At 55.7% G+C, this 24,294-nt stretch overlaps 1 protein-coding gene across 4 annotated transcripts in view; it reads right to left on the bottom strand.

The window, feature by feature from the left end:
- The window catches only part of PEMT (phosphatidylethanolamine N-methyltransferase), a 77,476-nt gene that overhangs the window by 48,034 nt on the left and 5,148 nt on the right, over positions 1-24,294 (bottom strand). For 3 of the 4 annotated variants that reach the window (XM_028534324.2, XM_036032853.1, XM_036032850.1), the window contains exon 2: positions 14,315-14,422. In XM_028534324.2, the coding sequence (XP_028390125.1) occupies positions 14,315-14,422 (108 nt within the window). Of the gene's footprint in view, positions 1-14,314; positions 14,423-20,888; positions 21,043-24,294 lie in introns of those variants that run through there. The other variant, XM_036032852.1, reaches the window with a different exon arrangement.

Consider the following 24,294-nt stretch of genomic DNA (forward strand, 5'->3'; position numbering starts at 1 on the left):
TTAGGAAGTCTAGCAAAATCTAGACACTTCTCATATGGATCCCTTTATATTTTCCTTTGCCTGTCTTGAAAAATGCCATCTTCCAGCCACAGCAACTGATGGGAAGCATTTGGGAATTGATTGTTCTCTCTCCTGCTGCCCAAAACACACCCGGCCAAGGCCAGAGCTGCTCCAGGCCGGAGAGCCAGAATCTTCTGTGGGAGGGGGCACTTGACCTGTACCCCGGGAGGCAGGCTGAGGCTGAGCCAGGAGGCCTTGGGGCAGGATCCTGCAAGGCAAGAGGTGCCTCCAACATCTCTTGTCCATTTCTCCTGCAGATGCAGCTCATGCAGAGGTGTTTGGCTTTAAATACAGGGAGACAGCATGAGATCTGGACTCCTTTACCTCTGCCATCAACCACGGTGTGAGGCCAGGGCCTTTGTCCATCAGTAGATGGGTGACTTGTGTGACAGTCAGTAAAGAGGCTGAGAGATGCAAACACCTGCCACGCCTGAGAACCAGACTGGCGGGCACGGTGCCCTGCTGGCAGGCTTGCGGGGACTCAGCAAACGGAGCCCTCCCATCAGTGTCAATCAGTGTGATTTTGGCAGATTTTTTTTAAAGAGAACTCAGCACAGGAGTGAAAGGAGGGGCATGATATCTATTCAGTCATTTATTCAACCAATACTTACAGAGTGCACACAGCCTCACTGCTGTCTGGGAGGGGGCCCAGAGCAGCCACAGCACATGTCTGCATGAGCACTAATGGCCAAGCGCAGGCCAAGTCACTGGATTCTCACAAGGACCCTGCAGCCCCTCACTGGCCCCCTGCCACCCCCAGCAGCAGGTGCCAACTCCTCAGAAGACACACAAAGCCACTTTTCTAGCTGCAACTCCCACCGCCATCCCCAACCATCCTGGAACTTCCCTGTAACCAGCTGGCCCTTCCCCTGGGCCGTGAATCCCGGGTCTGGCCTAGCATATGCCAGGGACCCAGTGGCCAATGTGCAGTGTGACCAGTGAAGGCCAGAAGACGTGCACACCCTCTCCTGTCTCTCCCCTTTCTCTACCACCTCCCCTGCCCCTTCCTCAGGACCACAAGGTCAGATCACACAAACAGAAAGACCAGCAGGCAGCCTAGTCACCACGGGTCCAGGCAGGACCTGGAAGACAAGGGCTCACACTTCTCCAGCTGAGACTCAGCGCCTGGCACCGCTCTGCATGTCATTCATTAATGTCACCGCAACCCTGGGATGGATGCCTCAGTGAACTCGTCTCATAAAGGAGGAGACTGAAGCCTTGCGCTTAGGTGAGGACCTTGCCTAAAGTGGCATGGTCAATGGCTCCCCACCACTCAGACCCAGGTGGTTGGATCCCGAGCTGGGCACCAAGGCCTGCTACCCTGCCTGAGCCCACTCTGAAGGACTAAAGCCACAGGACAGTTCCACGGCAGAAACCCCAGGCAGATCGGCCACAGGAATAGCCACAGAGAGCTGACAGCGAGTGCTGGGAGCGAGAAGCGAGAAAGGATGGGTGTGGCAGGTGCTGTGCCAGCTCCGGCACTGTTCTGCCTGTGACGTTCTCCAAGGAGGCCCCGACGCTGGGCTAACATTACAGATGAGAAAGCGGAGGCTCGGAAGTCTGTGATCGTCCCCAGGGCCCTCGTTGAGGGGGCACCATGGATAGGACAGCTCACCTGCTCAGAGGCCCATGCCCACTCCCCTGGCCCAGTGAGATGGGCAGGGAGGACTGGCTGCGGGGGACAAGGGGGAGGCCTGAGGGGCAGGGCAGCACGGGGCTACCACCACTGTCCCCAACCATCCTGGAACTGCCCTGTAACCAGCTGGCCCTTCCCTTGGGCCACGAATCCTGAGTCTGGCCTAGCATATGCCAGGGACTACATGGGGTTCCTGGGACTGGGCAGGACAAGGACAGGCCTGAAGACACCTGCGTCCACCCTCCCCCAAGAGCGGTATCCCTTCTGGGCGGCTGCCCCTCGTGGCAGGCCCACGTGAGGCCCTGCCCATAGGAAGTCCACGTGCAGCCATAATATTGACTCAGAAAGGGCAAACACTGGCCAGGAAGCCAGGCCATCAGGAAGTCAGTGCAGGGTGCACACGAGCGCACTAGGCTCTGGGGGAGGGGACCATGAGGCCAGATCCCAACAGGTGCTCCAAGGGCCTCTTCTGCTGGCAGATCCCTGCATTCTGCCCCATCTGCGCCAAGCCATACTGCCATTTAGGGCTATGTTTGTACCAGGCAAACCTTCCTGGGGGTGGGCTGGGGGGTGGACAATGCACAGGAGTGGGTGCGCTGGCTGCCAGGCTCACCTAGGCACTCCTAGCTGTGTGACCTCAGCAGGTCAAGGAACCTCTCTGGTCCTCAGCTGCTGCTGCTGCTGCTGAACAATCTGGGGCTGACCTCTGCAGGTCCTGCCAAACTGAACCCACCCAGTGGTAGTGGTGATGACAACATGATGCTCACTCATGACAGTCAGTGCTGAGGGTGCCCTCCCTAGAAGTCACTGCTCTTACCAGGGCTCTTCTGTCTGTTCCCTAGGGCTAAAATGCCTCAGTCTGGCCTCCAAGGCTGCTGGGGAGATGGGCTGAGAACATACCAATGCCACCGCCGCCGCCCCCCACCTCCGAGCAGGGACAGGGTCTGAACAGGATAGGCCCCCCACCACATCTGTCTCAGCACCCCTTTCTCCAGGGCTCTCCAGGCTGAGGGAAGGGACCTCGCCAGGTGCTGGTGCCTCTGACACCTGGCACAGGAGCACCTGGCCTGTCTCAGAGCAAGAGGGGATAAGAGCAAGAGGGGCCTCCTGTGCTGCAGACAGGAGGCCACAGTGAGCAGCAGGTGGGGCGGGCCTTCACACTCCACACAGGGAGAGCCCCTCTACCCTAGCAGGTGGACAGGTTCCAGGGGCAGCCCGGGTGGTCCCCTGGAAGAGAACAGCTCAGAGGCCCAGCCCTTCTGCAGGTGTTCAGGTGGCAGGTGAGTGCTACTTCCGAGAGCTCTCCAGGGCCCTGAGAATGGACGGATCCAATGCTAGCACTGCTGGGACAGCTCCCAAGGGCCCAGACAACTTCCCCCACCGCAGGCAAATACAGAGCACTCTGCTGGGGCCCTGGAGCATCCTGTGCCACCTGAGTCAGCATGCAGGTGGGCAGCCAGCCTCCCAAGGGAAAGTGGGTGCAGTCAAGTGAGCAGACGCCTCAGTCCCTAGGGGTGTCACTACTGGTATAAGCAGGCAGGAATTCGGGGTCGTCCTGCCTGTGCGGGGCAAACCCTCCCACCAAGTTCACCACCCTTATGGGATGTGACCTCCTCGGGCTCCATTGCTCGCCGAGCTCTCCACCAAAACTGGGTGAGAAGTACCGGGATTTTGGAGAGACAGGCATAGGGCACACTTCAGGAAAAGGGCAAGTTTAGGCCCAAGGTAGAGGCCTGACCAAAAAGGCAATTAAAACTGCACGAGCAAATAAAATTAATAGTAACAGAACCCCCAATGTGTGTTTCCTGACATCACCAAGCAATCCCCTCAATTCTGATACCATCCACCTTGAGAGAGCATCCGATCCCATAGGCTAAGGGCTCAGTCTTTCAAAACCACCCCCTCCCATGTCAGATACCCAGGGGTCCCCACATCCCTCCTTGGGTTTGCCCGAGTGCCTCATGGAATTCTGCCTCATGGAATTCGGAGAAACGTTTTAGTTACCAGACCACCAGCGCATGACAAAGGATGTACTTCGGGGGCAGCCAAACGGAAGAGACGCTCTGGGCTAGATCTGGGGGAAGGGCTGGCGGCCCCCACACCCTCACCGGGTGCCGCTGCCCCACCTCCCACACCCACTCCATCCTTTGGCTTCATTACCATAGGTGTGATTAATTAACTCATTTTCCACTGGCAATTACACTCACCTTCAGCCCCTCCGCCCAATGTTCTGGAGGTCCCAGAGGGCACAAAAAGTTCCAGCTCTCTGACTGGCATACAGCTCCTCACTGAGGAGACCTAGGGGCTATCCAGAGTCACCTCATTAACAGAACAAGAGACACTTTGATCCCTCTTATCACTTAGGAAATTCCAAGAATCTTAGAACTCAGCCAGTAACTGGGAGGGAGACCAAATACATGCCACTTATAAATCACGTATCATGTAACCCCTCCTACAGTACTGAGATTCATTGCTCAATCCCCGTCACGCCTGTTCTCATTCGGTGCCCGTGCCGTGCTGGGGGGTAGAAGGGCACGATAACTGAAGCCCAGCGTGTGCCCGAGCACTCTGCCCACTTCCCACTCTGTGCTCCTTTTCTAAGCTGAGGGTCACCCTGTGGCAGGGTAACCCATCCAGTCCTAGGGCCACCCTTGCTGTAGCGGGGCCCTCACCACAGGCCCCTCCCACTGTGAGCTCACCCTGGGAGGCTGGACCTGAGTGCACCTGCTGTGTGTGCCCTTGGTGGCTCCCTAGGGTCAGTCTGGTGGCCACACTGCAGTGACAGGGAGGCTGGTGTGTGCTCCTCACTCACTGGTCTGCACCCCGCAGGGGCTGTCTCCCCAGTGGCACAAGTGGGCTCACCCAGAGCATTTTCAGTAAGGGGCGATGGGATGAAGCAAAAAGGGGCGCACAGGTGTTGGCTGGCAGGTGTCCACCTGCACACAGGCACAGCCATGTCCTGGTGCACAAAGCCTGGCCTCTGAGACTAGGCCAGAGCCCCAGATGGTGGGCACTTGAGTCTGGAAACCACAGCTGAGAAACTTTTGCAGGCTCAGCCTCCCACCCTCTCCTAATTTCCATTTTCCATCAGGCAGCCTGATTCTCCATCTGTCTCTGCACAGACCCCCTTGGCTGAGTCCAGTCCTTCTTCCTGATCCCCAGCCCCTGTGCAGCGTACACCTTGGCACCCCCAGCCATGCCCCCTGAGCCCCAAACCCCTGGGAGCCTAGGCCCCCAGGCCTGCACCACCATGCCCTCTTCTGTGTCAACTAGATTTGTTACTGTAGGACAGGCACCCACACAAATGCTGGAGCCTTCCCTAGGGTCTCCAGAACCTGGCTGAGCCCCACACTGGGGACTGGGGACAAAGGTGGCAGGAATGGGGCTGCCTCTTGGGCCACTGGCAACCCAGAACCCCACAGCCCAGCAGCAGCACCCAGGATACTGGAGGGTCCAACAGCACTGGACAGCACAGGGCCCATGGCATCAGGCAGCAACACGTACCCGCTCCATCTCCTGAGTCTCCCAGGCTCTCCCGGGCTGATTCCTGACCGCTGGCTTCAAGGAAGGGGCCAGCCACTGCAGAAATACACTCCAAGATGGTTGCTAAGGCCACAGATGTTTGCTGGGTGTGAGATTCTGGGAGGAGCGACAGCACTTGGCCCACAGCTGGGCACAAAGCTGGGAAGTTTCCAGTGACACAAGAGCTCTCTGGGCACGCTGCTGCCAGTCAGCCCTCGTGGGTGCCTCTCCTTAGAGCTGGATATGGCACTGGGCACTTAAGCTTCCAAAGCCTCTCACACTCATTCCCTGCCCAACAATCTCGCTGCCACGTCATGAGGAAAGAGGAACAAAGGCTGTTACTCCAGACCTAAGACAAAGCAATGGAGGGACAGGGAAGTGAAGGGACTTGCCAGGTCACAGAGCAAGTTAGCAGTGAAATGAGATAAATACCCTAGCCTTGGATATTCCCCATGCCCCTCACCTGGACCCAAAAGAAGACCCAGGGAAGGGCGAAGACAGCAGCCCCACCAGGCCGGCTCCCAGCCTGCTGAAGCTCCCAAGGGCACCTCATTTATTCATTCGTGGGGCTGACAGAGGACGTACAACCCCTCACAGATGGAGACAGGAAGGCACTGCCTTACCTGGCCCCCCAGGGCTCACCAACCAGGGAGGAGGGACACCTTTGCAACCACCCCTCCCAACACCGGCTGGTCTCAGCTCAGCTATGGCTACTCAGGGAAGGCTGGCTACAGGGCCACCAAAGGCCCGTGCAGGGAATAGGAGGTAGCCAGGTAGAGAGTGCAGAGGCCCTTCCAGAAAAAGGGAGCAGACTGCACGAGGGCAGGGGTCAGAGGAAGGCTGGCATCTGCAGAGCAGGAGGCTGGGAGGTAGGGCGGGAGGTTGCAGGAGATGTGCCCTGTGGAGGTAGGTAGGTGGGTCCAGGTCATGAAAAGCCTCCCAAGCACTTGCCTGGCCTGGAGGCCACAGGATCTGCAAGGACATCTAAGTAGGAGGGCCCCACCTGCTAGGAATACCCAGGAAAAGGTGGGGCAACCCAAACCTGTCCCCCTGCCCTGCTTGGGAAGGATCCCAGATCACCGACACCAAACCATTCGCCCAGGAGCGTGATCCACAGGGCCCCAATCACCTGAATGCCTCAGACACACATGGTGCTGCAGAGGCCAGGACCAAAACCCAGCCCCTGCGGGAGCCCCACACAACACGGGCTTTCTGAGGAAGCTTAAAGCCCACCTCTAGAATATCAAAAGCTGAAGGAAGGGTGAGCTCATGGAAGAGACCTGCTCCGCCAGGGTGAGCACAAGGTCCGGGCTTGGACGGGGAGAGCCTCCTCCCGCTTCCCTCCCTTCTGTCCATAACCGTGTCACTCAGTGATCCCAGCAGAGACCAGGAGCTGACCCAGTTCAAAGTGCCACAGACACATTATCGGCATGGTGCTGGGACACTGAGATTCTAAAGTTCGTCCTGGCCAATGGCACGAGTCTCCCCTAGCCGGCCACTCACAGTAGCCCTGCAAAATGATACTGCTGTCCAGGAAGGCTCTCCATTCAGAGACGGACAGGGCCATGGGGCCAGGTGGACAGGCAAGGCTGCTTCTGGCCCAAATGCCAGTCTACACCCTGGCTCAGAAGAGAACACCACACAGATGCCAAAGAACATCTTGTACTTGAGCCAATATCAAGGCCAGGGGAGGGAGCATGGGTCCCTGGTGACAAGGAGCAGACTGTCCACAACCATGGAGCCAAGGCCAGTGAAACCATTAGTTCTTCAGGAACCCAGCTGAGCACAGCCGGGCAGGGGCTTGGGGCTGGAGGAGACCCAGGGGGCTGCAGTGGCCTAGGTGACATTAGTCGGGAGGGACAAGTAGCTAGCCGCTAAAAAGGTGGTCCTGTGCTCTTGGCACCAAGAACCTGCCAGCCAGCTCTGCTCAGAGAAAACACTTACAGGTTATGACCATTGCCCAGCTCAGCATTCCTACAAATGCTGGACTTGCCTGGCTGAGGGAGATTCGTCCTGGTCCAGAAACAGCGGCTTGGAGCCCGGTGGGCATGTGGCCAGGCCCTGGGAGCCAGGTTTCTGAACCAGACAAGAGCAAGGGTCTCAGACAGCCTGGTCCACGCCCCCATCCCAGGTCCCCTGTGTGTCTGAGGGAGTCACACAGGCACACTCACACGTGCCTGCCCGTACTCACACTTCCACACATACCCACACACACACTGGCATACTCACACTCACTGCCAGACTCCAGCGGACAATCAGAGATGCAGGCCAGTGTGTGGGACCCTCCCTTGGGACCCTTCTCTCCCAACACATCTCCCTCCGTTGGGCTTCTTGACCCTGGTCCCTGCCTCCTGCCCCGGGCACTCCTCCAGAAAGCCTAGCCATCACCCCAGCAGAGCCTGTGCCACCCTCGAACTGGGAGCCACACACCCCCGTCTCAGGGCTGTTTTCTGGGTGGGGTCTCTAACAGATGGCTTCACTTTCATCAGATCCCAGTTCAAGAGGGGCAGCTGATACACTTGGTACCCTGCACAGGGTCGCCCCAGAGTGGGACTTGGTAGTGAGTGGGTCCCAGCATTTCTAAGCCAGATAGGACCTCAGCTGATGTCCTCACCTGTGGCTGGAGAAACACAGGCCCAGAGGGTAGGGTGGACACAGGGCATGGACCTGGCCCCTCCTGGTAGCAGGCCAGCTCCCTCATTCCAGCCTGAAACACCTACAGGGCCAGTTTCCTGGCACCTGTGGGGATCCCCCAGGACACCCCCAAATGAGCCAAGAGACTGTTGGTTGAGGCTGTGAAAGCAGAAGCTGAGGCAGCACGGCCAGTGCGCACTAGAGGACTCAGGCAGGGCAGAGGGCAGCAAGGGGCAGGACAGGCTGCAGAGCACACCCTTCTGCCCAGCCCTCACCATCACCTCCATGAGCCTGGGAGAGAAGACCAGGAGTCCCTCGCCTTGCCCACAGCGCCACCTGCTGTCCTGCTGCCCTGGCTCCCTCCACAGCCCACAACCAAGAGCTCAGACCACCAGCCCAGGGGGCCACAGGACTTTGAAGGATAAAGGTCACTCTGCCAAGGAACCCTCCACACCCACCAGGCGGTGAGAGGAAGAGCTGCCTGCTCCCATTCTCACCCTCTGGGAGAGGCCTCCTCTCCCTTGTCACTCCCTAGGGTAACCAGCCAGGATGGAGGGACTCCAGGGCTGCACCTAGGAAAGCCCAGGGCCAAGGGGCAGGCAGGCAGTTGTGCTGCAGATGTGGGCCCAGCACACGCCAGCAGGGCCCAGCTGGAGCTTTGGCCAGTCTGGTTGGGAAAGCCGATCGTGATATGTCTCAGCACTCCACCCACTAAATACATTCACTCTGTTGAGCACGTGTGAGGGAGTGCAGATCCCAGCAATGGATCCTGCTCTCAGATAGGGGGGTCTGGGGCTCAGCTGTGGGGCCGTGGCAAGGACGGCAGTGTCCTGGGGGCTGCACACTAGCCCTTGAAGGGCGGCAGGTCTCAGGCTTGGGCGTGAGTGGGAGTTGTGGGGGGGCGGGGGACAGAGCAGTCTGGGGCTGGGGGCTTGGAAGAGCACAACCTCAGAAGCACACCTTCAATGCCAAAGAACCCCACGTGCCAGGCCAGTCCCCACCTACACGTGTGGTCCTGGCAGGGTTATTAGTCCCAAGAATCCCTACATGGAAGATTAACTATATGGTCACTGTCTACAAACCCGCCGGGTTTACCAGGGCATCCAAATGTGCCTCAGTCAGCTCTGGTGCCCATGACAAGCAGTTTGCCTTCAACACCAAAGCATGTGAACAATTTCTCCTGCAAACAACAGGGGAGAGCTCCAGTCTGTGCTGCGTTAACATGGGCTTGCTTGCCCGAGTCCTGACAGAGGGTGTCCCAGGAGCTGCAGTGCACAGGCTGCCACCAGCCCCATGACAGGGCCCAGGAGAGGGAAACCCCTGCAGTCCCCCTTCTTCGCAGTCAGGCCCATGCAAACGTCACAGAGGGACGGCCCTCCCCCACCAGGGGCCACAGCAGAAAACTGGGAAGAACCCAGTTCAGGAACCAGCCAACACTGTCTGCAGGCCCATTGTGAGGTGGTGCTGGGTGCGAGCCCACGGTGAGGCCAATGCTCTGCCCTCCGAGCAGCACCTGGCATGTGCCGGGCTGGGCACATGGGGACAATGCAGGCACCACATCAGCGCTCTTAGCACTCTGGCTAAGAAGGCTGAGGGCCAAGCAGTGGTGCGCAGGGCACACAGGCACGAGCAGTGGGCACCAAGGGCTGCCTCACTGAGAGCAACAGGAGCAACTAGGCCCTCAGGGGATCCTGGTAATGTCTGGAGACATGTGAGACTATCAGGACTCAGGACCACCACCAACGCCTGGCTGGTGGAGACCCAGACATGGTCAGACATCCTGCAGTGTGCAGGACGGCCCCAGACAGCTCCACCACCACGGTCGGTCAGCAACCCTGGCCGAGAGGGTGGGGCTGGGGAGGGCATTGTGAGGAGCAGGGACCACAGCACAGGCGTATGGGGCCCTGGGCAACAGGCCTAATCAGCAGGGAAAGGAGGGAACCCACAGTGACCAAGGGTGCAGAGGAGAGGATGCTGCCAGAGCAGCACCTCACAGGCGGGGTGAAAGGGTTCACACTGTCTGCTAGACATAGAGCACCTCTGAGGACACTGGGTGGGGGTCAACCCCTGGCCCTGTGTTTATGATGTGTGTGTGAGCGAGTGTGCGTGTGGGGAGGGCCAGGGAGAAGCAGGGAGAGGCAGGAAGCACCGGCTGCCTGCCCCATGGTGGTGGTGGCCCCATGTTGAGTGGGTGAACCTGTAAGGGCTGTCTTGGGGGTGTGGGCGCGAGAAAGCAGGGAAAGTTAGCCCAGGCACTCTGCACTGGGCCCCTGGACAGGGCTCCTCCTTCTTGGGGATGGCAGAGGAGAACACACTGAGGAAGTCTTGTCTGGGGCCCAAAGAGCCAGCTCCCTTTTGGGTCTGACATGCCCAGGTGGGGCGTCAACACCTGGCCACAAGCTCCTGGAACTCTGAGATGATTCTGGGCCAGGGGCTGAGACACAGATGTGGGGAAAAGCCCCAGTTAGTCCCCACGTAGCACCTCATCTTCTCAGTACAAGCCGGTTTGCAGCCTCTGAGAACAGAGATGGCACAGTGTGTCCCCTGGCTCCCAGGGGCTCCCACGGGGCAGAGCACACAGCGGTTCTCCATGAACCTCCGCCAAGAGAGTGAATGACGGACAGAGAAAGAGGACTTTCACATGAACCCGAAGACTGTGAGCTGGAAAAGCAGGTGGGGCACAGAAAAGGAGGTGTCCACCAAGAGAGAGGGCCAGTGATATTAGAGTTTCCCCAGGGAACGAAGAAGAGGAAGGCAGAAAGCCTCCATTGGACAGAGCAGCACAGAGCGTGAGGCTTGGGGGGCAGGGTGCTGCCAGTGGAGACTCACACACTGGCTGCTGGGGGGTTGTGGGAAGAGGAAAGAGATGGGCTACAGTGCTGGAGGGAGAGGGGTGGGGGGCACCAATACTCGGGCAGACCACTCCGGCTAACAACCTGGAGCACTGCCGAGAGCGTTGTCACAGGGAGGTGGACAGGGGGCCCTGCGCAGCAGGCAGGTCTGGGTCCAAGGCCAGATTCAGCGCTGGGCAGCCACACCCCAGCACTTCCAACATCATCTCCGGCCCCAAACACTCCCTTCAGGTCCAGACTCACATGGGCTCCATCGCCACCTAGAATCTCAGGGACATCAAAAATCCAACAGGGCAGGAACTGCGCTCTCATCCTCCACAACCTCGCCTGCCTCACAGTCCCATCTCCGCTGATGGCCACACCCTCTACCATTCTGCCCCCAGATTTTTTTCCCATACACCCAAGCAATTCTCTGACAACAGCTGGGTGTCCCACAATTCAACTCAGTTCCGACATTGTCTACCCAGCTCACAGAATTCAGGAAGCCAGATCACACACTGGATTTTTACAAAGGATGTTAAAGAATACAAAACAACAGCCAGACAGAAGAGACACATAGAGCAGAGTCTAAGGAAAGGACTTCCGTGCCCTGGGTGCCCTACTGTCCCCACTTCTCCATGTGGTCACCAACCTGGATGTTCTCCAAAGCCAGTTCTTCTGGATTTTGATTGTACTCAGCCCTTAGGAGACCACGTGCACATTTCTTCCTAATAAGTCACTTGGGTCCCAACCCAGACCTAGATTTGCCTCCGCTCCTGTGCTTACCAACCAGATCCTATGAATCCAGGGGACCCTTCCTCAGGCCAGGTTCAGCATCTGATGATTCCTCCCACCTTGCAGGGGCTGCCTGCCCATGTGTTGGGCCCCCACAGCTGTGACAGCTCCCAGTTCTGCCCTTGCCCTCATGTGTTCTCACCAAAGCCCACATCAACCTTGAAGACCAAGGTCAGGCCGGGCGACTCATCCCATAGCTGCCCACTCCAAGCCTGGAGTCCTAGCCGCTGTCCCAGCCTCTCTTTGCCCTGCCCTCCATGACCCCCACCCCAGTGGACTCCATACAGATGCTGTTCCTTGAAGTTGTTTAGGACTTCTGCACCTGCTATCCCCTCTTCTCCTGATACCCAAGGGTTCTCTCCCCTCAGAGGAGCAGCTTTCTGCTAGAAGGCCACCCCTGCCCAGCTCTCCCTACTCTCCCGACCCTTCTCCTGCTTGTGGGTGTCCATGTACTGTCCCCTCCTAGAAGTGCAGCTCCCCGAGGCCCAGACCAAGCACTCCAGTGTTCAGGACAACGCCTGACTGAAATGAGCGACGTTCCTCAAGCCCTGTTTCCAAAGGGGAGAAGAACAGCCTTTGCTGCCACGATGCCCCGAAATGCTATGGGAAATGAACCCGGCACACACAGCAAGTCCTGCCGAGTACTGCAGTAGCTGTGAGGAGGGCTGAGTCAGGGTCACTGAGTGTCTCCCAGGCTCGGCCTCTCACTGCGCCGCAGAGCTGGGGTCCAGCATGCTGGCCTGCCGGTGCCCGTCCGCTGCTCTCCTGGGCAGCGGCAGCTCAAGAAACTGAAACATGTTTCCAGAACTTCTCTCATTCTAAAATGACTTTGAAGAGCTCTCTTTCTCTCCCACAAATAACCAATGAATACTTTTTTTTCAAAAGTAAGGCAAATCAAAAACTTTTGACAAAAGAAAAAAAGCCTTTTACAAATGCACACACCTGAGCTGCCTGACTTCCAAATCTTATACACCTTACCCACATGGCTATTAGGAGTACTGCCATAGGCCACCCCACGGCTTCAAAATGAACTCACAAAAACACATGGTTGGAAGGGCCAGCAGGAAGTAGCTAAGGGGCCTGTGCATGAGGAAGTGTCCCCAGGACCGACCATATGCTTGCCAAGCCACACCCACAGCACTGGGAAAACCGGCACGACCGCTGGTCAAGGCCAGGCCCATAGGGAAAAAGCCTGTGGACTAGAAAGACCGGCGCACACTCCCAGCAGACCCTGGTGTCTGCCAGAAGAGATCAACAGCCCTCTAATACCCTGTATTCGTTTCCTGCGGCTGCTGTAACAAACGATCACAAGCTGGGTGGTTCACAGCAACAGGACTATCTCCTCTCACAGTTCTAGAGGCCAGAGGTCCAGAATCAGCATCACTGGCCACCATCAAGTTGTGGCCGGGCCTCACTCCCGCCATAGGCCCTGGGGGAGAATCCATTCCTTACCTCTTCTACCTTCTAGGGGCTATAGCTATCCTCAGCTTGTGGCCATACCCCATACCTCCCTTTGCTCCCCCCTCACAGGATATACCTGACTGTAGTTAGGAGCACTCCAGTAATCCAGGAGAATCTCCCCATCTCAAGATCCTGTACTTCATCACACCTGCCAAGCCTCGCTGCCCTTTTGCCATACACAGTAACCCTCCCAGGTCCCAAGGATTGGGCTGTGGAGATCTCTGGGGCCATCTTTCAGCCTGCCACAGCCTCTCCCCCTTCAGTGTCTGCTGCTGCAGTTGCTGAAGGGTGGGGTGGGGTGGGGGATACACGGGCTCAGGGAGAGCAGCCTCAAGCAAGGAGGGCTGAGGGGCTCCACAGCACTGCGCCCCTATGCCAGCTCTTATGGGGAGGCCTGCGTCAGGGCAGGCCCAGCATGCTGAGGACAGGAGGGACAGCCATTTGCAACGCCACCTCTTTGAGAGGAGCAGCCTCACCATCACTCCTAATCTCCCCAGATGGATGAAAGACCTAAGTCATAAACCAGATGAAAAACATCCTGTTCTGCTCTGGGGACCAAGGGGTCACCTGAAATGAAAACAGCCTGGAACAAGATGTTGCTATCACTGAACTTGGCCTTATTCTTTTGGCTACATGCAAGGGCGATCACAGGGTATCGGGGGCTCTGCCTCAGCAAACCCAGGCACGTGGCCCCAGGGCCACTGGCCCAGCTCCCAGAGTGCCTGCCACCCTGTCTGTCCCCCAGGGCAGTGACATGGGACAGCCTGACTGGCAACTCCAAGATCACAGGGTGGGTGGTGCTGTCTTAGGGACAGGCTGTGGCAGGAGGACATGTCCTCCCTCCCAGGCCTCCTTCAGGGCCCAGGCCACTTCCCACGCAGCCTGTCGCCACCCCAGCTCTCATCCTGCCAGTGCCCTCTGCCCCCACAGAGAACAGGCTGAGCTGTCTCCTACATCCACCCTTCACAGGCTTGTTCCCACCGCCTGCACACCTCAGGCCAGTGGCATGCAAACCATTCTGCAGAAGCCTTGTTTAGGAAAAATAACCATGTTCATGCAGCTCGAGGACGTGGCTCCACTGACTAGCACAGCAGAGAGGAAAGGAAGCCCCAACCTGAGACAGTCTATGTCGCCAACAAGAAAATGAGTGAGACTGCCGGGCACAGGTGGGCCGCCCCATCTGGTCAGCCCTTCAGCCCCAGACATCCCAGCATCAGCCTGGGGCTCCCTGCCCACACCAGAACACCGTGGGCTTCCCTGGTCAGCATCCCGTACCCGGTGCCGGCAAAAGAGATGACTCCATGCTGGCCACAGGAAGACAGAGGGAAGGGAGGGGGCTCTTCCCCTGTCTGCACAGCCATCCAGTGGCACTCACCACATTCCAGAAGAGCGGGTTGAAAATGATGGTGAAGACAGCAGCCACGAAGCAGGGGTCTGAGGGGTCCACGTAGCCCAGCAGCCAGGTCATAACGCAGAGGTCTGCCTGCAGAGACAGAGCCAGTGTCAGCAGGAGACCCCCCCAGCTCCCTCCTGGCCCCTCCCAGGCCCCCACATAGGGTAGCCCAAGGAACGACAAGCCCCCAGAACTCAGAAGTTACCCTCTGGGAACACGCTGGGAGGCTCAGACACGTCCAAGTCCAGCAAAGGTTACTACAGTGTAATCTCATAAAACTGAAGATGAAGAGCCAAAACCCAGTCAGCTGTGTCGTGCCTTGTTGGGAGCCAGGTGAGCTGCAGAGCAGTGTGCAGGGATGCCGGACAAGGAAATCAGTGGTTCAGAGGATGAGCGTCCAGCACCCTGATGGGAAGTGACCCCAGTGGGCCTGACACCTGCATCACCAGAGTGCCGAGATGGTCAGAGACCACAGAGCAAACCTGAGGGACCAACATCATGTGCAGAGATGCAAAACTTCACCAGCAACCAAGTAAACCAAGCGAAGCAACTGATGTGCCTCTTCTCCACCACCTGAATGGCAGGCAGTCCTGTGTGTTGAGTGTTGATGAGGCTGTGAGCTGAACCGGTGGACTCCCATGTAGCCACAGTTCCACTCCCAGGCATCTGCCCCAGAGAAACTCACATGTGTGCCAAATGCATGTGCAAAGGCCTCCCTCTCTGCAAACCTGCAATACTAATGTGTCCATCTAAGCAGTGGCAATGAGAGTAACAGCTTTCTAGAGCCCTCCAGCACGTCATGCCCACTTCTTTCATTATTGTCACCACAACTGGAATGGGAAACTGAGTCCTGGAGCACACTACCTGTGGAATCAGTTGAGTTTCTCCCTGGGCTGCCCACCCAGGGCCTGCAGAGCACTGTACCCAGTAGTCAGTCAGCCTGCGCAAGGGCAGCTCTGCCCTCTCCAGCCTGCCTCTGGAACTGAAAATGTTACTGACTTTTTACGATTTTCGGGGTTTCATCACATCATTTTGTGTAATGGTGAAAAATAACCAGTGGCCATGATGGGGGCCCAGCAAGGTAAACAGAGGCACGGCCCACTGGAGTGAACGCTGCGAGGGTCTGACCTGGCAGAGGAGCTGGCCGGGGCACTTACAGCATGCATCTGTGTGGCCCCTTTGGAGAACAGATATGCTTCCCCTCCTGGGTGCATACCCTGGAGAAATGCTTGCACATGTACACAACAGGGTTCATAGCAGCCTCGTCTGGAATAATACTAAACTGGAAACATCCCATTTATCTATCAACAGGAGAATGGAATTTTTACATGACAGTATGTTCACAGTATGCAACATTAAATAACAAGAGGAAATGAATGCATTACAATTACAAGGATGAATCTCAGAGACACGAGGAGTGAAAAAGTCAAGTCTTGGAAGACAAATGAACTACACAACAGCAGTAGGCCACACTGGGTATGTAGCAGGCCACCTCTCGGAGCCAGGGACAGGAGGTAGCTTCTGCCTATCAGAGTGATTAAAGTTTTCAAAGCAGACGTCAAGAACCCAGCTGTCTGTGTTGGGGAGGCAGGGATGTGGGAGAGGGAGGAAACAGGGGTATGGATTTCTAGTAAGGGTTTGCTCTTCAATTTAAAGAGAGAGAGAAAACATCCGTCTAAAAAAGGAGAGAAAAATACAGTGCAGCCTATCCCTAAAGCAGGTGAGCTACAGAGTTGCAAACCAACTGCACTCCTGCACCAGTGGGCGGCATTCTAAGCACATGCAGACTGGACAGGGCGCGCTGCAGAGTCTCTACAGCATGCATCACATGTTTACAGAGCAACACCCAACCATGTGGACTAAATATTCTTTCCCTGTGTGTTTAAACAAAGACCGACGTGCAACACACTGAGTTCATGGTATCTGGAGTATGGCCACTCGTCCTCCACAGTGTGGACCAAGGCACCGGTCACAGTGGCGGGCTGCCCCTGCATGGTGCAGTGCTCAGCAGCACCCCGGCCCCCACCAACTCCATTCAGATAGCTTCCCCCAGTAGTGACAACTAAAATTGTCTCCAGACGTGCCCGAATGCCCCAAGGGACAGAAGTGCCCACAGCTGAGAGCCCTGCCACTAGGGACCAGAGGGGAGAACAGCTGAACTCTTTCAGCATTGATTTCTTTCTTTAAAAGCTAAGACACCTCCCCTAGTTCAAGTTGTAAGTCTGTCCCCAGTCCCTGCATTACCCTTTGCACTTCTCTTTTTCTTGTTAGAGAGAGTGTTAGAGGCCCAGAGCACTGAAAGCATTCTGGTCACTCTCCATATGCAACTCAAGGAAAATAAGTCTAAGTCTGTCAGAGTTCTCATCTTCCCCACAATTCTATTTTCATGGTGCTTTGGTTCTGTTGCTTGAGGACCCAGTGTCTTCTTCCCCAAGCATCTGCCTCCCACTCAGAGGGGAGGGGGGGACGAAGCCCCTGACCAGGTCTGCCCCACAGCCCTGAGCCAGGGAATAAACAGCAGCCTCCACACCACGTGCTCCACCAGGACCTTCTTCTGGCCTAACTCAGCCTGCCCTCCAGACAATGCTGCTGGGTGTGACAGTAGTAAGATTCCAGAAAGCCACTGAGTGTGGAGGATGTGGCCTGGCATGTCCTTCACTTGTGTGGGCCTCCTCTCCCATCAGCCTGTGTTTCTCAAGAGCAAACCTTCACCTGTCTGTGGCCAAGGGTGGAGCTACGCAGAACGAAGCCCTCAGATTCAGACCAACCTAACAGCATGTGAGGAATGAATGAACTGACAAAAGCACGGAACATGCACCATTAGCGCAAAATGACTGAGGGAACGTGACCTCAGAAGCACTGAGTACATTAATGAATGAATGACAAAAGAACCACTCAGCCTACAGTGAGGAGAGGTGCTGGGTGCACAGCCTTGCCTCAGGCTGACCTCGGCCTCTGGACCCGCTGTGGGCATTGCCAGTGCCTACTGGGCAGGCCTGCAAGCCACACTGGGCCTTCCAGCTCCTTCTGTCTCATCCCAGCTGTACCCTGGCCTCCGTCAGAACTGCGGACACTTGGCAGCTCTCAGAGCAGGGCCTTACCAAGCCCAGGACCATGGCAGGAAGCTTCAGGTTCCCCTAGAAACACACCAGGCAGTGTGCAGCCACTCGTGAGGACAAGCAACTGGAACAGGCCTCAGAACTGAGCTAGAGGCATCTGAGCCCCAACCCCAAAGCCTCGAGACCCCAGGGCTGAACCAATGGACGTTCTGGCTTCTGTCTAATAAGACACATTTTTTAAACATGTCTGACGGCAAGGCTTTGTCCATAGGAAGGAGCTTTGAGGAGGAAAGCCAGCCTAGGGAACCACACAGAGCCCTGCTCTGGTCCTGCTGAGCCACTCCAGAGGGATGAACAGCAGACCCTCCCCAGCGGGCAGTCACACTCATCTCTGCCCCTTCTACCTGGTGCCCATAGCAACCCTTAGCCCAAACACACCTTGCCGCTGCCCCTACCCCATCCACAGGTTCAGTCTGTGTGACAATCCCACAGTTCCCCTGTTTGACACACCAGCATATCCAGTGGCCCTCAAGACGATGCCCACAGAGCCCCACTTGCTGCCATGTCCAGCACACACCTCCTCACCAACCCAGGGCTCACAGCTCTCAGCACTCACTGACAGATGAGGATTCACTACCCCACCTGCCAGCCTTCCTGCCCTACCTCTTCACCCATACACGGCATGCTGCACCTTTCCCAATGGCTTATGCACATGTCTGAAATAACTTCTCTCCCTCTGTAACTTCCCCCAGCAAACCAGTCTTCACCCTTCAAGACTCAGCGGGAGCATCTCCTCCACCCCTTACCCATGGCACCCTCCTTTGTCTCCTAGTGCACACCCCGTTACAAATATCTCATTATCTGTCCCTATCCTGCAACTGCTCTCTGGGCAAGGGGCCATTCCTCCCCCACCTTTTGTGTCTTCTGCCTGACATGAAGAGGAAATGTTTGCTGAGCCAACAGGGATCCTCATTCAATCATCAGTAAAACTCAGGAGCAAAAGGCATGTCTCTGAGGGGCCCTCCAGCTTGGCCACCTGTGCTCCTGGGACTGCGGTCCCCTCCCTCTGGCTTTCCATAGGAGGCAGGGAACTGTCCAGGGGCCACTGTGAGCATTCTGCAGGTGAGCAGCTGAGAACAACAGCAGATCCCACTGGACTCAGGAGGCGTGGTCAGAGTCACCAGCTGCCCAGACACTGTGCTTCACAAATATTTGTTTTTATGGCATCTTTAAAGCTGAAAGATCCAGCAATGTTCACAAGCATTGACAGGAGGTGGGATGGCCAGACCAAGGAGAGGGCAGGGTCCCCGCAGGTCCTTAGAAACCCCAGGGCTGGAATCTACTGAAGGAAGGTCACCCCGGTTGAGACCTGCCTGTCCCTGGGGTGTGCATCTAGGTGCTCGGTATTTACGGATGAACCCAGCCCACACTCAGACACCAATACCCCCATTCCTCAACTCCGGAACCCAGGAGTCCCTGCCAACTGGCTCCCTGGCCACTGGCAGCTCCCCACAAAGGGTCTGAGGGCCTGGGTGTATCCCCTGAGTCTCAGGGCCAGTAACCTGGAGCATGACATGAGCTTCCTGCCACTTGCTAACTCTGCACTGAGAGTCCCATGGGGTTTACATGGCAATTCCATGGACAAGGACTTCACTTTTGGCTAGACACCCCCTTCAAGGAGAGTCCTGGCAGGGTGCCATTCTGCTAAGCCCGACTCCTCTGTTCCCCATCCTCCTGCCCTTGAACACAATCAAGCAGCTGAGTTCAGATGATGAAAGCTCCCCCTGCAGTTGGGGTGTACAGCTGGCTGTGGTCCAGTTCTCACCAAGCAGAGAGGAGTAAAACACCCTCTCCTGCCACTGCCCACCAACCCCATACGCTACAGTTCAAGTCCTCAGCACCTCATGCTGCAAAACAGCACTGGAGGCCCAGGTTCACAGCCCTGAGGGCCTGCTCTCCAGGCCCACTGATGTCCCACAGCCTATACTATCTCAGGGTTCTCTGGTCTTTACCATGCCTCCCTGGGTCCTGGTGGGGGCCAGGGCTGGCTCAGGGCATGTACACCTGCTCAAGGACCCGGGCAAACCCTGCGTGCCCTCAGCTCTGGGCCTCTACACAAGAGGAGGGAGGGTCAAGTGTGAGGGGCAGACAGAGTCCCATCCAGCTGGGTAGAGGGTGCAGATGGTAGCCTGCTGGGAACCCAGCCCTGTAAACAGAAGCAGGAAGGAGAGAGCTGGGCAAATGGTTCAGGGGGTTCTAAGGAGGAGCAGCTCCACAACAGTGACTGCCCACTGACTGCAGGGGCACAGGGGCCTCTCTGGGGTGACGAAGCCTGGGCAGCCAGGGTGCTCATTTGTCAGGCCTCCCCCAGGGGGCACAGAGGACTGTGCCTTCGCCAAGTGTGGATCACACCTCGGGAACAGAGCGCCAGCGCCCAGCAACCCTGGGAGCTGGGGGTGCTGTCCCCTATTTTGCCACCAGGCCCTTGGGGTAAACACTATCCTCTCAAATGCTTAAGATAGTTTCAAGAATTCAATTCAGTGTTATTCAACAGATGCTAAGCCTGCCAGTTCACAAGATTAGTAAGCATTCATTTAAAGTTCCAAGTTCACATACCTCATCTCCAGCAGTCTTCCCAACCACCCAGGAAGAAAAGCACTATTGTTCCATTTACTTTGCAGATAAGAAGGCCAGGGGCTGGGAGAAGCCCCAGATCCAGGCTGAGAGCAGCGCCCGCCTGGCTAGCTCAGCCCTTCCAGATTTGATAGAAACTGGGCTTTCAGTCAGGACTTAGAGCCACTGCTGCCAAAGGGACAAGGATAAAAGTCCCAAGGAGACCAGGCAAATGAAAAAGAAGAAATGCGCTCCTTTCATCTTTTTGTGGGACCAGAGGTAGAGGAGGGAAACCAAGGCACCAACAGGTTGACCAGCTGGCACTGTCTGAAGCCAGCAGCCACCGACATCCGGGCAGGCCTCTCAATTAGGGCTCAGTGGGTCAAAACTGAAACCTTGCCTCCTGGCCACTGGGGTCCCAGTGCCCTGGGGTTAACCCGCCTTGGTGGGAGGAAAGTATCAGGTACTCCAGTCACCCTGGACAGTGGCAGGGATTCCTGTTGCCCGGAGAGGCCTGCTCAGAAAAATAGAATGAGTCCCAGTCCACAGAAGATTCCAAGCAGCAGAGGTGAGCCCCTGCAGACCTCCCCCTCCAGATAAAACCCACCTCAAAAGGGTAGACCTCCCTGCTGTAACTGGACTGGCAGAAGAGAACCCACCACAGGGTCAGACGGGAGCAAAGCAGGGGGTCCCTCAGCTACCCTGCAGGCCTGTGAGCCACCATCACCGAGGGAAGTGCCCCCCCCAACCCCCTCTCCACGCCAACCTTATTAAAGAAGCAGAGGCCCTGGCTTTCTCCTGCCCCATAACTCTAGGAAGAGAACTCCCTCTGAGGCCATAGACTGCAGAGCTCTCCAGGCCGGAATCGGAGAGGCACTACCCACCACAGCCAGGAAGGGCTCCCCGTGGTCCGGCAGACAGGGCCAGCTATCGCAGCCCCATGGATTGGTAAGGAAGTGGCTCGGGGCAGGTTTACTTTACTGAGGGATTTGAGAACACTCCAGGAAGTGACCTCCACAGGTCAGCAGCACCCAGGGTCACATTGTGACATCCAAATAAACAGCAGGGGCATGGAGAGTCATCACATTGATCACAAGTAAGATCCACATACCAGATAGACTGAAGAGCAGGAGGAAGGGTGGCAGTGGGAGCCCAAGAGGACAAGGTCATCCAGCAGGACCCTCCGTCACTGTGAGAGATATCTTTGGAACCACAGCCCCCAGCTTCTCCCAGGGAACCTGACATGCCCTGGCACTCTCAGCTGATTTGGACAACAGGCACTGGCCAACTTTTGGTTAGGAGCCCTGTGCCTGGACCAAACTAAGAGTAAATGTGTCAAAGTCTTCTTCCTTGAAGAAGTTTCATCCTAAGGCAGCTCCCTGATCTCATTGTTCCTGCTCTGCTTTGGGGTGGGGGAGCACTGACTCCACAGAAGGTTGCCGGCCAGCCCCCACACATGCTGGGATCAGGGTATTCCGCCCTCTAAGAAAGACACAGGCAGGCCTCTCCTGACCAGTTGCAGCCCAGGGTGACAAGACTGTCCCCCCAAGGTCACATTCTGGACAGAGGAGAAAACAGGTGTGAAAGTATAAGGTCCAGAGGGTGCTTTTAGGGCCCAGGCTGTTGTGTCCCCTCCCTCTGTTTACTTAATCAGACAGACATCTCACTGCTCCTTCTGGAAGGGCCCCCAGGAATACATGCAACCTCAGGAAAAGCCAGAGACAGGACACTGACCCAGGCAGCGTGGGCCCGCACCGGAGGTGAAGGTCGGGCATGCCCTGCAAACCCCGTTCAGGCAGGAGGCTTGTTGAGATGTCGCAATGTCACAGTGACCCACCGCAGACACTTTCTGGAAAAACAGAGCTTCGGAGTATCCCTAAATCCCACAATGAAAAGAAATGGCCAGCAGCTGCTCCAATCCCCTAAATCCAAAACTCCCTTCAGGACAGGGAAGGTTGTTTCCTTATTCTTCCTCACTCAACAGCTATGGCCAGGGCTATGGGCAAAAGGCTCTGAGGACCCATGCTCCCCAAGCAATGGGGCCCAAGTGGGCTGCCTCCCTGGGAGTGGAGGCTGTGGCTTGGTCCTGTGCTTCTCAAAGTCCCCATCTTCTCCTCTGGGTTCCCCTCTCCCTTCTCCCCCACAGGATTGTGAACTGCAGAGCCTTCCCTTCCAGGCACCCTCAAGGGCCCCGACAAGCCCACTAGGTCAGCACCACTATGTTTACTTAAATACACATTATGAGGTAAAGGCAATAATAACAATAAGCCAGCTGACCTTCACTGGAAAGTTACTGGGCGTCCAGTCCTGCAAGGGCTTTAATGAGGCAGGGCAGAGGACGGTCCTGGAACAAAGTCTGCCCCAGACTGCCCGTGCTTGACACTCTTTGTAAGCTTAGGCACATCACGTGTCCTCTGTAAGCTTTGAGCAACAGTGGCACCTCCTTCACGGGACTCTCAGGATTAAATGAGATCATACAGGGAAAGTACTCAGCAAAGCATCTGGCACCAGAGGAGCCTGGGACATGTTAGCTATTAGACAATGGTGTTCAGTCCATGCAGCAATCCCGGGAGGCATGCCCACTTCTTAGGTTAAAGAACTGAGGTTAATACCTGACACAAAAACTGACAGAACTAAAATGTGAAACAGATGAATTCACAATTACAGTCAGACACCTTGACACTCCTCTCTCAGTGACTGACAGAGTGAAAGGCAAAACATTGGTATTGCCCTAATCACCAAGCACATGGACCGACTGACGCTGACAGAATGCCCACGACAAGAGTAGAGGGCACATTCTTCTCAGATGCACACAGAACCCTCACCGAGAGGGGCACATTCTGGGCTGAAACAAATATTAAATATTTAATATTTAAATATTAGAGATTAAGAGCATAAAAGTATGTTATTAAACTATAACAAAATTACACTATAAATCAATAACAGGACTTCCAGCCAAGATGGAGATGTAGGTAAATAAACTTTGCTTCCCCCCACAACCAAAAGAAGGACAACAAATTAAAAAAAAAAAAAAAAACAGAACTGACAGAAAATCAAACTGTGTGGAAGTCTGACAACCAAGGAGTTAAAGAAGAAAACTTCATGCAGACTGAGAGGAGGGGCAGAGACGGGCAGCTGGGGTAGAGACGACCCAAGGCAAGTTGGTGGCTGGAGGAGTGATTGGCCTCACATTTGTGTGCAAATAAACCAGGCGGAACGACTGGGGAAAGAAACAGACCATGCCACCCGGGGTTCCAGCACAGGGAAATAAAGCCACAAAACCTCTGGCTCTAAAAAGCTGTGGGGGTTGCAGCAGCGGGAAAAACTCCTGGCCTCACAGAAGTGTTTGTCGGAGAGACTCACAGGGTCCTAGAACGTATACAAACGCACCCACCGGGAATCAGCATCAGAAGGGCCCAATGTGCTTGTGGGTAGCAGAGGAAGTGACTGAAAGCTGGCCAAAAGGGGCCTTCTTTCCTCTCGGACCCCTCCCCCAAGACATACAGCACCACAGCACCACAGCACCACAATGAAAAGACATGGGTTGCCCCACCCTGGCAAATATCTAAGCTCCAAGCCCCTTACTATATAACAGGTGAGCCAAGACAAAAAAATTTTATATGGCCCAAATGAAAGAACAGATCAAAGCTCCAGAAAAAAAAAATACAACTAAGCAATGAAGAGATAGCCAACCTATCAGATGCACAGTTCAAAACACTGGTAATTAGGATGCTCACAGAAATGGTTGAGTATGGTCACAAAATAGAGAAAAAAGTGAAGGTTATGAAAAGTGAATTAAAGGAAAATGTACATGGGAACTAACAGTGAAGGGAAAGAAACCAGGACTCAAATCAATAGTTTGGAGCAGAAGGAAGAAATAACCATTCAATCAAAACAGAATGAAGAAACAAGAATTCAAAAATATGAGGAGAGGCTTAGGAACCTCTGGGACAACTTTAAACATTCCAACATCCAAATCATAGGGGTGCCAGAAGGAGAAGAGGAAGAACAAGAAATTGAAAACTTATTTAAACAAATAATGAAGGAGAACTTCCCCAATCTGGCAAAAGAAATAGATTTCTAGGAAGTCCAGGAAGCTCAGACAGTCCCAAAGAAGTTGGACACAAGGAAGAACACTCCAAGGCACATCATAATTACACTATCCAAGATTAAAGATAAAGAAAGAATTTTAAAAGCAGCAAGAGAAAAGGAGTTACCTACAAAGGAGTTCCCATCAGACTGTCAGCTGATTTCTCAAAAGAAACCTTACAGTCAAGAAGGGGCTGGAAA

Source organism: Phyllostomus discolor, chromosome 8, assembly GCF_004126475.2.
Source record: "Phyllostomus discolor isolate MPI-MPIP mPhyDis1 chromosome 8, mPhyDis1.pri.v3, whole genome shotgun sequence".
NCBI lineage: Eukaryota > Metazoa > Chordata > Mammalia > Chiroptera > Phyllostomidae > Phyllostomus > Phyllostomus discolor.